Here is a 12419-nt window from a genome sequence, read left to right as displayed (position 1 = left end):
ATCCTAAAACACAATCTTATCCTAAAACTCAATCTTATCCTAAAACACAATCTTATCCTAAAACTCAATCTTATCCTAAGGTAAATCCAAGCTCGAGACGACGTCGGTGAAGTCCGAATCGTATCAATCCACCACGCTTCCGCAACCTTGTCCTCAAGGTTTGAAATTTGGGAAGCGATCCATGATGTCTGTCTCTAGCTCCCATGTAGACTCGTCGCAGGTTTGCCCAGCCACTCAATCAGCACTTCGTCTCTCTAATCTGATCCTTGGCGTCTTCTCCTACGACTTAGGACTCGAACCGGCTCATTGGAGCCATCTTCCTCCATTGGTTCGGGTAAGGTCGAACCCACTACATGGTTAGGCCCGATCTGGGCCTTCAATGCCGAGACATGGAAGACGGGATGTATCCTGGTTCCTTCAGGTAGGTCCAATCGGTAAGCTACTTTTGGACCGATTCGTTGTAGCACTCGGTACGGACCATAGTACTTGTATCCCAACTTTTGGTTCAAAATTGGCCTCAATGTGGACTGTCGATACGGTTGAGCTCGAACGAACACCAATTGATCCACCTCAAATTCTCGCTCACGTCTGCCTTTGTCATGCGTTTGCTTCATGCGGTTTTGTCTTTGTGGCTAGGTGAGTCTTGAGCCGTCTCAATGTTTCATCTCGATCAGCAAGCTCCAAGTCAAGCTCAGTCCTATCCGTCGCCGCGAGTCTATCGTAGGCACACAAGAGGCGGGAGTGCGCCCATAAACCGCCTCGATTTGGCTCGTTGGCAGATTTGACATTCACGCACATACTTCTTCACGTCCGTCTTCATCCCAGTCCAAGTACAGTTTTGGGCCAGCCGCTTGTAAGTACGTAATACCCCTTCATGACCTGCTATAGGAGTATCATGGAAGTGTGCCATCAATAGCCTCCGTAGCTCTTCGTTTCGGGGTACCTTGATTCGCCCGTGCTCTAGTACTAACCCATTGCGCTCCTCGTGCTCGGGGTTGCTTGAGGGGTTCGCTCTCAACTCCTCCATGAGTCGGACCAGATCACTATCCTCTCGCACCGGCTCTTCGTAGATCTGAAAAGAAAGGAAAAGTGGGTGCCGAGAAAGAAGCGAGCTCCTTTCTTTTGAAAGTTCAAGCGGCGGTTTACTTCCATCCAACAACACTCTCGACCATCTCTCCAAAAGGTCAATGTGAGGCTTATAAAATCAAAGGTCACGGGCCCCAAGCTCCGAAGCCATTGGGTCCCTAAAACAATATCGGCACCTTGCAAGGCCAATGGATAAAGATCCAATGTGAAAGTTTGGCCTTGCACCTTCAATTCTGCACCTCCACAAATAGAATGCGCTCGCAAGGTGGTGCCATCTCCAATCGTCACATCGAACCCTTCCGTGGGTTCCGACTCGAGCCCAATCTTCCTAAGGAGCCTCATGTCAATGAAGTTGTGGGTGGACCCGGTGTCAATCAAGATTCTCACTTTGTGGTCTTCTTGACTACTCCGTTCACCCGCAATGTCTTTGGCGCCGCCGTCCCCGAATAAGCGTGGAGGGAGATTTCAGCTATCACGTCCTCCACGTTTTGCTCCTCAACTTCTTCTCCTCGATGTCCAGCCACATCTGCGCTTTCAGCTGCAAGCTCATCCTCCGCTTCCTCCAATCCATCGATGAGCATCACCGATCCCATCGGTTTAGCACAACGATGCCCCGGTACAAACTTCTCATCACAACGGAAGCATAAGCCCTTGGCTCTTCTTTCTTCTACTTGGGCAGGTGTGAGTGCTCGCCCGGACCTCTAGGTGCGTACTTCACATCTTGGGATGGCTTCAAGGGTGCTCGAGGAGGTATCAATGCAGTAGCAGCTCTTGGTACTCCGCTAGTGTTTCCTGCCGCTATGTTTGGTAGAGCTTGATTGCGGCTTCCTTGGCTTGTCCAACTCTGCTTCTAGTGTATCTTCATGGCTCTATGCTTGTCTTCCATAAGCACCGCATCTTGGAAGGCCTCCTTTAAGGTTCTAGGCCTTAAAGCCCTCACATCGGCTTGTATGTCACCCCGCAGCCCGGAGATGAAGGTGCTTGCGAAGTTGCCGATCCGTCCATGGTGGATGACATCGGCTACTAATCCTCTCAAATTCTTCTTGGTATGACCCAACCGTGGTCTTCTGAACCGTCTTTGAGAGGAGAGCATCAAAGTCTTCATAGCCCGATACTCCAAATCGCCGTGTGATATCGGCGCAAAATTCAGCCCAAGTTTCGATGGCCTCAATGGCATTGGCTGATCGAAACCAATGAAGCGCCGCATCCTCAAGGTGGAAGCTTGCAAGCGTCACCTTGTATTCTTCCGCCGTACCTTGGTATGCAAAGAATTGCTCCGCCCTATACAACCAATCAATTGGATCGCCACCTTTGAACTTGGGGAATTCGAGACGCACGACTTGTCCACGAATGCCGTTGTCTCGTTCCAGATCATGCCCAACTCCTTGTCTAACCGGCGGAGGATGCACCATGAAGAGTTGATGATCCCTCCTTCGGTTTAGATCAACTCGCCGTGGTTCCGGATCGTATCGGCCCGCCCATGGATCTTGATCTCCAATGTGGTCTCCATGGTGATTCGCTCGTCGGATGGGTTCACCTGCAACTGGTCCTGGTGTAACCATCCTTGCTTGCCTCTGCCCATAGGGTGGTGGTAGCAGCGGCTCTTGTGGTTGCAAAGGCTGAACCGGTGAGGATTGATTCAAGGGGGTGGACTCGCGTCGTGGGGTCGATGGTGCCTTCCCGTTAGACATTGCTTCCCTTGACGCCCGTAGTTCCCGCATCATCTCCATCATCATCTGGTGGTTGATGGCCATCTGCTCTGAAATAGACCCCAACATGGATAGAACGCTAGGCTCTTCCGTATTCCGATTAGATCGGATGGTTCCGCGGGTGGAAGTCCCCGCAATCGTCTCTTCCTCCTCTATTGGGAGAATCTCTTCTTCATCATCACGCCGTGCAGCCATGGATCTGGTGGTCGTCATTGGAAGCGCTTGTCCGAGGAACGGTGGCTCTGATACCAGCTTGATACGAACCCTCTTTTGGTGCTATGGCTCTGATACCAGATTGTTACGATCTTGCACGGAACTTTAAGATAAGATCCCGAAATATCCCGCCGTTGGATCACTGTGAAATTTTGATATGTTGTAGGCCCGGAAAAGAGCTTTCCAACGGATCTAGTTTCAGGCGAATCGGAGTTGGGGATCTCGAGATATCGTTCGTTTAGTAGACGAACGTCAGGATACTCTGTTTTTGGATTCCGTGGATGAAGGCACGAAATCCTGGGTAATGGTGGATTGTGGAGGGCCGGTGTTGATGGGGTGGCACCGGTGTAAAAGTGATGGTGGAAGGGTTATGGATGATGGAAAGGTTAGGGATAGCGATGGATAAATTGGAAGAAGGGGGAGAAGAGGGCCACTCCTAAGGGACTAGGGTGATTGGCCTGTCGAGGGAGATTAGAAGCGGCGTCGCCGGGGAGATTGAGGGAACAGGAGCGAAGAAGACGAAGGAGGCAAGGCAAACTCAATTCTCAATAATCAATTCCTAATTTTGGTTGCCCTACACATACTTTTATAGGCTAACCAACAACTCAATCTTATCCTAAAACACAATCTTATCCTAAAACTCAATCTTATCCTAAAACACAATCTTATCCTAAAACTCAATCTTATCCTAAAACTCAATCTTATCCTAAGGTAAATCCAAGCTCGAGACGACGTCGGTGAAGTCCGAATCGTATCAGACTACTACAAAACTAACTCTGTAACTTTGAATGATTGCAAGACCGTGTTCGAATGCTTGAAAATCTCCTTTATATTCAAACAGCTGTCAAGGTGTATTCGAACAACCTTGTCTATGTAGTTGTAAATTCGAACGCTTGCTATGATGCATTCGAACGCTATGACTTATGTTGCTCTCAAACTTAAAAATCTCCGATCTAAATCTTATAATCACTTATATATATATATATATATATATATATATATATATGCTCATAGTACATAGATATATACACATAGAAGACATTTGCCAATATAAAAATTCCTTTTAATCTTTTCCTTAGATAATTTGTGACAAAATATCTAACTGTTGCATTGTTACATTCAATCATATATGAGCATATAGCGACTCCATAAGATTTACTAAAGAATACCTGTAGTAAACAAAAAGCAATCCAAGACTACGTGAAGAGCAAGTATGAAAAACAAACATGATAAATTAGTAAGCATAACATACCCATGATCCTAATCAAGTGCAAAACAAATAAGCAAGCAGGCACAGATAACCTTCAGTTATACAAGCCAGGTAGTTCAAAGTTTCAAAGAAAATTATTTTACTCATATAGGCTCTCTCTACTCCTCTATCTTCCCCACCATAAATTGACAAATTAAGTAACTATTCAAGAGGTGGAGGAAAGTTTTGATTTAGAATATTAAGAACGTTGTTCAGCATAAAACTTTGTCGAGCCTGTTAAGAGCGAAGCCAGCCTAGTATGATCGAATATCATCCATGTGTCCAACCATTAACAGCCTCAGATCTCTCAGTTGATTCTAAATTTGATCAAGTCTCTTATGTAAAGAATTAGAACTTCTCCTCAGGTTCATACTTATCATTCTCAGAATCAAACGAAATTGTTACTTTCCCTCTGAAGAGGATCCAGCCTTATTTTTACTATGTTTCTGTCCATCGGCTTCAATAATTTGACATAGCTCAAGCTCAATTCACGATTAAATTTCGAGTCTTATTCTGAAATCAGACTCGAGTCAGTTCAACTCGAGTCGAACAAGATCAAACCTGAATTGAGCTTATTCAAGTCGATTCGGATCAAGCCGGACAGCTTAAGTCGAGCCAAAAACTATTTAAGCTGAATTTGAGTGATAGACAAGAAGCATGAGACCAGTATTTGTTGTTGTTGATGTTACAGTTACTACCTACCCATGCGCATTCAGGGAAAAAAAGCTTGACTCATGAAGCTGACCTTTCAGCAATTCTTTGTTTATATTCAGCTGCAAGCAAGTTAAAGAGACCATCAATTGTTTCACAAATCTCTCCCAAATTGACGTTCCATATACACTACCAAGAGAAAAATAATTAGGGTCTTGGGAAGCGTTGTTAAGGACAACTGAAGCAATCTCTTGTTTTAAAGAACATACCGACCATTAACATTCACTTTCAAAGTTTATACAGACAACCAAAAGTAATGAAGGAAATGCCAAAATAAAACATCTATACTCATAATTTTTCGTTTACCATGGTACTCATTAGGAAAGTAAATACGGCGGTACAAGAAAATGGCAGAAATTGGCATATCGTTCTAATTTTACTTCTGTGAAAAATTTCTAAAGCAAAAATGTGAAAAAGTAGACCCTTGCTAGACAAGAAACACTACTAATGACACTTCGTGAGCAAAAGACAAAAATGATGCATTCACAAACAAAACAATTTAACGTGGAAACATTCTTGTCAACCAATGATAAAAAAAAACCACGTGCCTCTTTCACGAGGTAAAACCAAGCAGTATGAATATTATGGTTACAAAAACACTTACAAATATATTGCAAATACTACAATCACCACGATAATGCTTTGCTTGACTTTCTCTTAATTTATCACCTCTTGTGCTTGGTTCATAACCTATTTGACTCTTAAGGTTGTAACTCAGCTTCAGTGACTCTTAAGGCTATCTCAAATATCTTCTTTAATCTTAGACAAAGTTGGTATAGAATGATCCCAATATCTTCAAAACTTCAAGCATCTCGAAGAGCTCACCACTCTTCCCTTTTGTATCACCTTAGCTGGCCTAGAGTGGTGCCCTAACCTTTTTTAGGATCTCCTTTTATATCCCTATAAAGATTGCTTACAGAAAAGCCTAACAAGAACCAAGATGAGCAAACTTAACAAAACCGTTCGAACCAGATCTGAATTGTTCGAACGGTTTGAGTTCCAACCAATGGCGTTCCGTAGGTTCCGTTCGAATGCTATTCCAATGTGAATTCTTCAACTACTCCGTGAACACCTTCCCATGTTTGAAGTCTTTAACTAGTCCCCTCAACCAAGTCATACTAAGGACATTTTAGATATTTTTAAAATAAAATATCTCTATTTAATGGAATATTCTGACAATGTTACTTTAAATCTAACCTAAGGTGTTTTATACATTATTTAAAATTTAACCTAAGGTGTTTTCTACATATATTTGCTAAATCCGATGGGTTGATTTGTAAATAGTAAAAATGTAGGGTGTAAACCACAAATGTGTTATAAAATTATGTAAAAGTTCAAATTGACAAAAAATGATAATGCATTTTTACGAAGTCCAATAAAAACTAACAAAGTGAGTAGCTAGAGACATATATCCAACATTTTGATTTGAGGTTCGTAAATAATTGATTAGCTATAATTAATTGACACATAAGTGAGCACATTAGGATGTAAAAAAATTATTAGCTATCTATTATGCTACTCTCCCACATGGATTTCCATAATGATCTAAACTAAAGGATTAGCTACAGTAAACACTAATAGTGAGCATATTAAGATGTAAACAATAATATTAATTAATGCTTAAAAAAAACTCATGTCGGCGGAGGATGAGGTTTGTTGGTGGAGGACGAGGTTTAACTAGGTGAAGCCCGATGATAGTGGATTCCAATGGATGACATGAGGTCAGTTGACTGGACTCAAGTGGAGAGAGAGAGAGAGAGGACAAAACATTTTTTACATACTGCAGCTAATTTGACTGATAATTAGTGCTGTCGTCTCAAAATAGTAAAATATAGTAATTTTTAGTTACTAATAAATTAGTTTTAAAAGTTATATGAAATAAGATGAGAGAGAATGTTGAATTAGTATATTAGAATAAGGTAAGTTATTTTTTAGTTACTAATTACTCTACCAGAACAAGGATGCTTATTTTAAAAAAAAAACATATTCCTATTCCACAAGTCATCGTGTGCTAACCCCGATGACTTAAATTGAAGTTTAAGCTAATAGATAAGATAGCATGCTAACAATATATATACATATATATATATATATGTTTAAGCTAATAGATAAGATAGCATGCTAACAATATATATACATATATATATATATATATATATATATCATACCTTAACATACATCTTTCACGTCCACATGTAGAGGTCTATGATGGAATCCTCCATGCATCAGGACGAGGAAGCATTGGAGTGGACGATGTGAAAAAGGTCATTCGGGCCGAAGGACCAAGCGGGCTCGCTAGTGTGGACGTCTTCTCAGACAAGCACCGTTTCAAAGCCGCAGCACGGAACACAATAATGGTGAAAGTCGCATCGTGCACCATCGCAGCATGCAACTCATCGGCAAAGCACGTACGCACCCTCCCAAATGATAGCACGCAATGCAGTGGTGGATGTGGCGTCGTACGCCGAATGGGCATTGCTAAAAAAGAGTCGTCGGAGTTTTCTTATAGGAGTACTTGTAGGATTCTTGTTTGATCTCTTCATCAATTCGGGGGGTCATGACATATTTAGCACATATGGGCATTGCATGTTTTGTGGCCACCATGCCTGACGGAGTCGCTCTTTCAAGTCAAATTCCCCGTAAAGACAATCCGCCGATCGAGTTAACTAGATAGATTAGCTTTTGTCTACATGCCCTGAAAATTAATGACCGTATATGAGTGTGATTCGATGACAAGCGTAATATACGTATGGGTGTTTATGTATCCAATAAGGTGGATGTTCTCCTAATTAAACCTGGTTAGCTACTGTCTATCCTTAAAATTAAATAAAGTAGTTTAGATCGGTTTAAGAAAATATAATATTTAGTTGTAAACTGATTTAGTGGATGGACGAGGAAAGGAGTGAGAGACAGAGAGAGAGAGAGTTAGAATGATTGAAATAATATAATATTTTTTAAACATAAAAAATAATAATTAAATTTTGTTAATAAATGCAAAATACTATATGAAAGAGAAAATAATGAATTTAAGTACATTGTCCCAAACCATTTTATCTAAAATTTGTGTTTGCATAGTAAACCTAAACCACACATATGTGCATGCAGCTATTATTATGAGAAGAAAAAGACACTAGCCAAACACAATAGTTTTTTATAAATCACACCCTATATTTTATCTATTTTGTGATTTACACTCCGTCTTTAAGAATTTTATAATCTGACTTCTCTTTTACCTCCTATAATTCTCATTTAACACCCTGGTTTACTTTTTACTTATTTTCAATCAGTGTGCATCTCTAATAATTCACTTGATAGCTGGAAGTGTTCTTTCTCCCTTCAATCTAATCCATTTGTGTGGGGTCTAAATATTAAATATTAAATTTTATTTCTTAAATGGGTCCATGAGAAAGGTACGTAGTTGGTTTGATAAATATATCAATTGAGATCATCAATGCAATCATTTAACTATTTACCAATCTATCCTCTCTCTAGTCTCTCTACCCTAATCTCTCTCCTCCCTCTTCACCAATCAGCCACCTCTACCGTCGGCAAAGTCTCATCTAATTTTTAATCTCCCTCGTCTGTCGAGTCTTCTCTCCTCCTTAAGATCTCGACCACTTTTTTCCCTTCGTCTTTATCCCTTAAACTACATCAACTATCCACCCTCATCTCCATTATCATCCAAAACCTTATCATCTACTCCACCCATCACCACCACCATTATCCTCACTATATCGTATTTTCGTCCTAGCTGCAGTTCGAATTTGCAGAGGGTGTAAATATGAAAAATTTAGATCAAGAAGTATAGATCCATCCAGATCTTGAAGGGATCGTTCTGTAACCTGTCAACAGGGCTTGAGGATTTTGACATAGGAAGAGGTGGTGGAGGAGAAGGAGGATGAGGCTTGCCGACGCCTGTCGACGAAGGAGGAGGATGCTTGCCAGCAATAGAGGAGGAGGATGGGATGACAGCTTGAGGAGTAGGACTCAAAGAGACCGAGCGAGTGGAAGAGTAGGTGGCATAGGTGATTGGTTAGGAAAGGAATTAGGAATTTAGGATTAGGGTTGTGCGAATAGTGAATCACTCATTTAAACAATAGAATTTGGCTGAAATATGAGGAATTTTGATTAGGAATTCAACAAAATTTCTAAAGCAACCTCTCCTTTAATCTATTGTTCTTATGAGTACTAGATCAAAGGAAACACAACAAAGATTGATAAATTTCTTAATGCGATAATAATAAATTAACTAAACTGACTAATAAATTAACTTAACACAATTGGCAAATTATTGATACGTGTTACTACTAATATAAAATAAACACAATTTACCGATTATAGATACATGTTAGGTTTTATTTGTACTAATATAATTATGAAATTGTGTTTCAAAATATAATTTTATATATGCAATGTGTCTAGATTTTATGTGAGCATATGCACAAGTTATGAAATATTTGATGAAAATTATTTAAGTAAAAGATTAATTTTGAAGCCAAAGTATTCAAAGCGATTTTAGAATCATTATTGAGGTGATTAAACGGTGTCATGATGGTTAAAGAAGTATGAAATTTACCTAAAGGCACAAGAAGAAGAACTCTGCATTTAACTGTTAAGTTTGCTGTTTGAACAAGGCATTCGAACACACTCGAATCGCATTCGAACGCACTCTACAACTTGCTCGAATGTGAAATCAAGAGTTCTGTTTTGACTGGATTTAGCCTGATCTTATTAACTTATATAAAGGTTAGGATGCACTAACACTAGAGAGGTGATTGCTTTTGAAAAAGATTTCTTTGTGCTATAACATTTTTCCACCAAAAAGGTCTATCTCTTCTACAACGCACCAATCTTTCGTCTAAAGGGTCATTTAGATGAAATATTAATCTCGAGGGCTATTGAGATTAAAGATCAATCATGGGAAGTGGTGAATCATGGGTTCTAACGAGTAAGACTAAGAGAAACAAAGTCGTGGGGATCGACGGGTCGTTTTGTAAATCAATCTTTTAACTGCTATAAGTTTAATGATTGGTTTTAGTTCGAGTTTAGATCCATGGTTTGTTTAGGTTTTTCCGCGTAAAAATCTTGGTGTTAATCTTTACTTTACTTTTTGATATTTATTCCGTATTTATTTAAGGAAATTGTTGATATCATTGCCTAGGATTTAGATGCATACGCATACCTAATTTTTTTTTAAATACGATAAAATGGTAAATGCAATAATAATAAATTACCTAAACTAAATAATTTCTCAATGCTTAGATAATTAAATAAAGTTGTCTATCCCATTTATATATATAGGTCGGGTACAATAAGTTCTACTAGGACTAGCCATAAAGACTTACACGACTCGAACTAGAATTTACCTTAAATGCATACATTACTTAATTAGACTTGCTTTGTAGGCTTATTTAATTTACTAGACTTACCTTTGGGCCCATATGATTAAATTAGACTGGTCTTATAGATTTATTTGACTTAATTAGACTTGTCTTAATAGCTTACATGTCCAATATTTTTGTGCTGTAACTCAGCGACCTAGTTCTTATTACGGAGCCAATTTGGCAACATCTTCAAGCGTCATTATCCCCTCGTATACGGCGGTGGTGTCATCACCGATCGACACACCTGACCAACACCCGTTCCAGACATCTTCATAATGGATGCTAGATCTCTCCATCTTATCACTGATTACACCCCAAACTGTGTTGTCAAACTGGTTAGCTTCGCGGATCTCAGTGTACGCCTGCAACATGCATGGACAATGAATAGATCATTAGTTATGTAAATAGTTTTGCAGATTCTCTCGCTCGGCCTTAAGTTTGGCCTCTTCACGAGTAGTCATTTTGATCTCCTACGAGACATGGGAGATGGTGCGATCTTTTCGAGTTGTATAGTCTTCGGCTGGTTTTTCAAGATGTGAATATTATATACAGAGTACGAACAGTACTTACTTTGCATGAAAAGCTCATTCTATTCCACGGGTTGTCCCAAGCCAGCATCCAGTCACAATGATCCCCTGCTTGGTTCATGCCGCGGTACACTACAGCTGCATTTGAGCCAGATGTGGCTCCGGCAACTTTCCCGTGTAGAAACGCACCCCACTGGCCATTCTCTATCTGGTATGGGTATGGGGAGTACCAAATGTGGCCAAAATAATCATGGCTCGTAATAAACGTTAGAGGATCCCCAGTGGCATTGTAAACAACGCATAGCGTAGCGACTCCATTGCCATACCTCTCTTTTAGCTGCTCCACGTATTGACGAGCATTCACATCCTTACTCTCTGTATTTTTCATATCAAGAGCAACTTTAGCCCTGTCTTTGCGTGTTATCGTCTTTCCCATGTACTCGCTCATTCTCTCCAATGTCTGGGTGGTGACAGGGATTCCAAATACGTTGTACGCCATTGATCTATCAATTCCTACAAACTCACCAATGAAAAAGCTAATAGTTTAGTTATCGCACCACCTCATCATAAACAGTGCGCGTTTATAAAAGTTATATAGATTACTTCCTTGCAAGCAATGACATCCATCAGAGGGGCTTTGCAGAGAGAAGAAGCAAATAATAATATCTATATAACTTTTATATACGATGAAAATTAATAATAATAAAAGAGCGACGGTAGGATAATTACATATATCATAGCAGAAGAAAAGATGGAAGACTATAAATAAAAGGAGAAGATCAAATGGAGAAAGAACGAAGTGAAAAATAAAATCAAGGAGATAGAAAGAGATATCTAGCAAATGTTGCTCTAAGGAGATAGAACAATACCTCACAAGAGTTCTCAAGTTTTCACACAAGCATGGCTTTGCTAACACATCTATATATAGAACATTTCCAGATCCAAAGAGCAGACAATATCTATTAGGGAAATTTATATTTAACACCTTTTTTTTAACAAATTTGCAGTTTATACTCTATATTTTAATTATTTATAAATAAACACATATAGTTTAGCAAATAGATACAAAAGCTAAGTGTATTTTAGTTATTTTAAAAAAAATTTATTTAACATTGATAGAATATTATTTATGCTATTTGTCCATATGGTGTTAATATAAATCTAACCGATGGTATTTTTTGCACATAATCGCTAAAACATAATGTTGAGTTTGTAAATTGTAAACAGGTTAGATGTAAATCATAGATTAATTTAAACTAAGGGTGTTAAATATAAAGTTACCCTAGTATCTAAGTTGCTATCATCCATAATTTGTGGAAATTAATTGATTGCATATATAGAAAGACCATCCACACAGTTTGTAGACTTTATTCTGTTGCTACCGACCATAATATAAATATTGTTTTATGTTGAAAATATTGTGACACCACATATACTGATATACATCCTTATTTAATTATATTTATCTATGCCGCGAAAACTATGGGTGGTTAATATAGACATCTATATGTGAACATACTAAATCATAGCGAACTTATCG

At 39.3% G+C, this 12419-nt stretch overlaps 1 protein-coding gene across 1 annotated transcript; it reads right to left on the bottom strand.

The window, feature by feature from the left end:
- Nucleotides 1–10421: 10421 nt before the first annotated feature.
- LOC140787270 (23 kDa jasmonate-induced protein-like) lies at nucleotides 10422–11388 on the bottom strand. The gene is made up of 2 exons (XM_073136100.1): nucleotides 10923–11388; nucleotides 10422–10714 (listed from the first exon to the last, which is right to left on the bottom strand). The coding sequence occupies exons 1-2, from the start codon at nucleotides 11376–11378 to the stop codon at nucleotides 10517–10519; spliced, it is 654 nt and encodes a 217-aa protein (XP_072992201.1). The 5' UTR covers nucleotides 11379–11388; the 3' UTR covers nucleotides 10422–10516.
- Nucleotides 11389–12419: the final 1031 nt, after the last annotated feature.

Source organism: Typha latifolia, chromosome 4, assembly GCF_019914945.1.
Source record: "Typha latifolia isolate L0001 chromosome 4, TyphaL0001v2, whole genome shotgun sequence".
NCBI lineage: Eukaryota > Viridiplantae > Streptophyta > Magnoliopsida > Poales > Typhaceae > Typha > Typha latifolia.
The sequence above is the reverse complement of the archived record's forward strand: the minus strand, read 5'-3'. Positions and strand labels throughout refer to the sequence as shown.

What these genes read in the sequence shown, in the direction of transcription:
- LOC140787270 (XM_073136100.1), bottom strand. Translation starts at nt 11,378, where the DNA reads ATGGCGTACAACGTATTTGGAATCCCTGTCACCACCCAGACATTGGAG. An exon ending in GAATGAGCTTTTCATGCAAA is followed by an intron (nt 10,715 to 10,922) that starts GTAAGTACTGTT and finishes TGCATGTTGCAG; the next exon opens with GCGTACACTGAGATCCGCGA.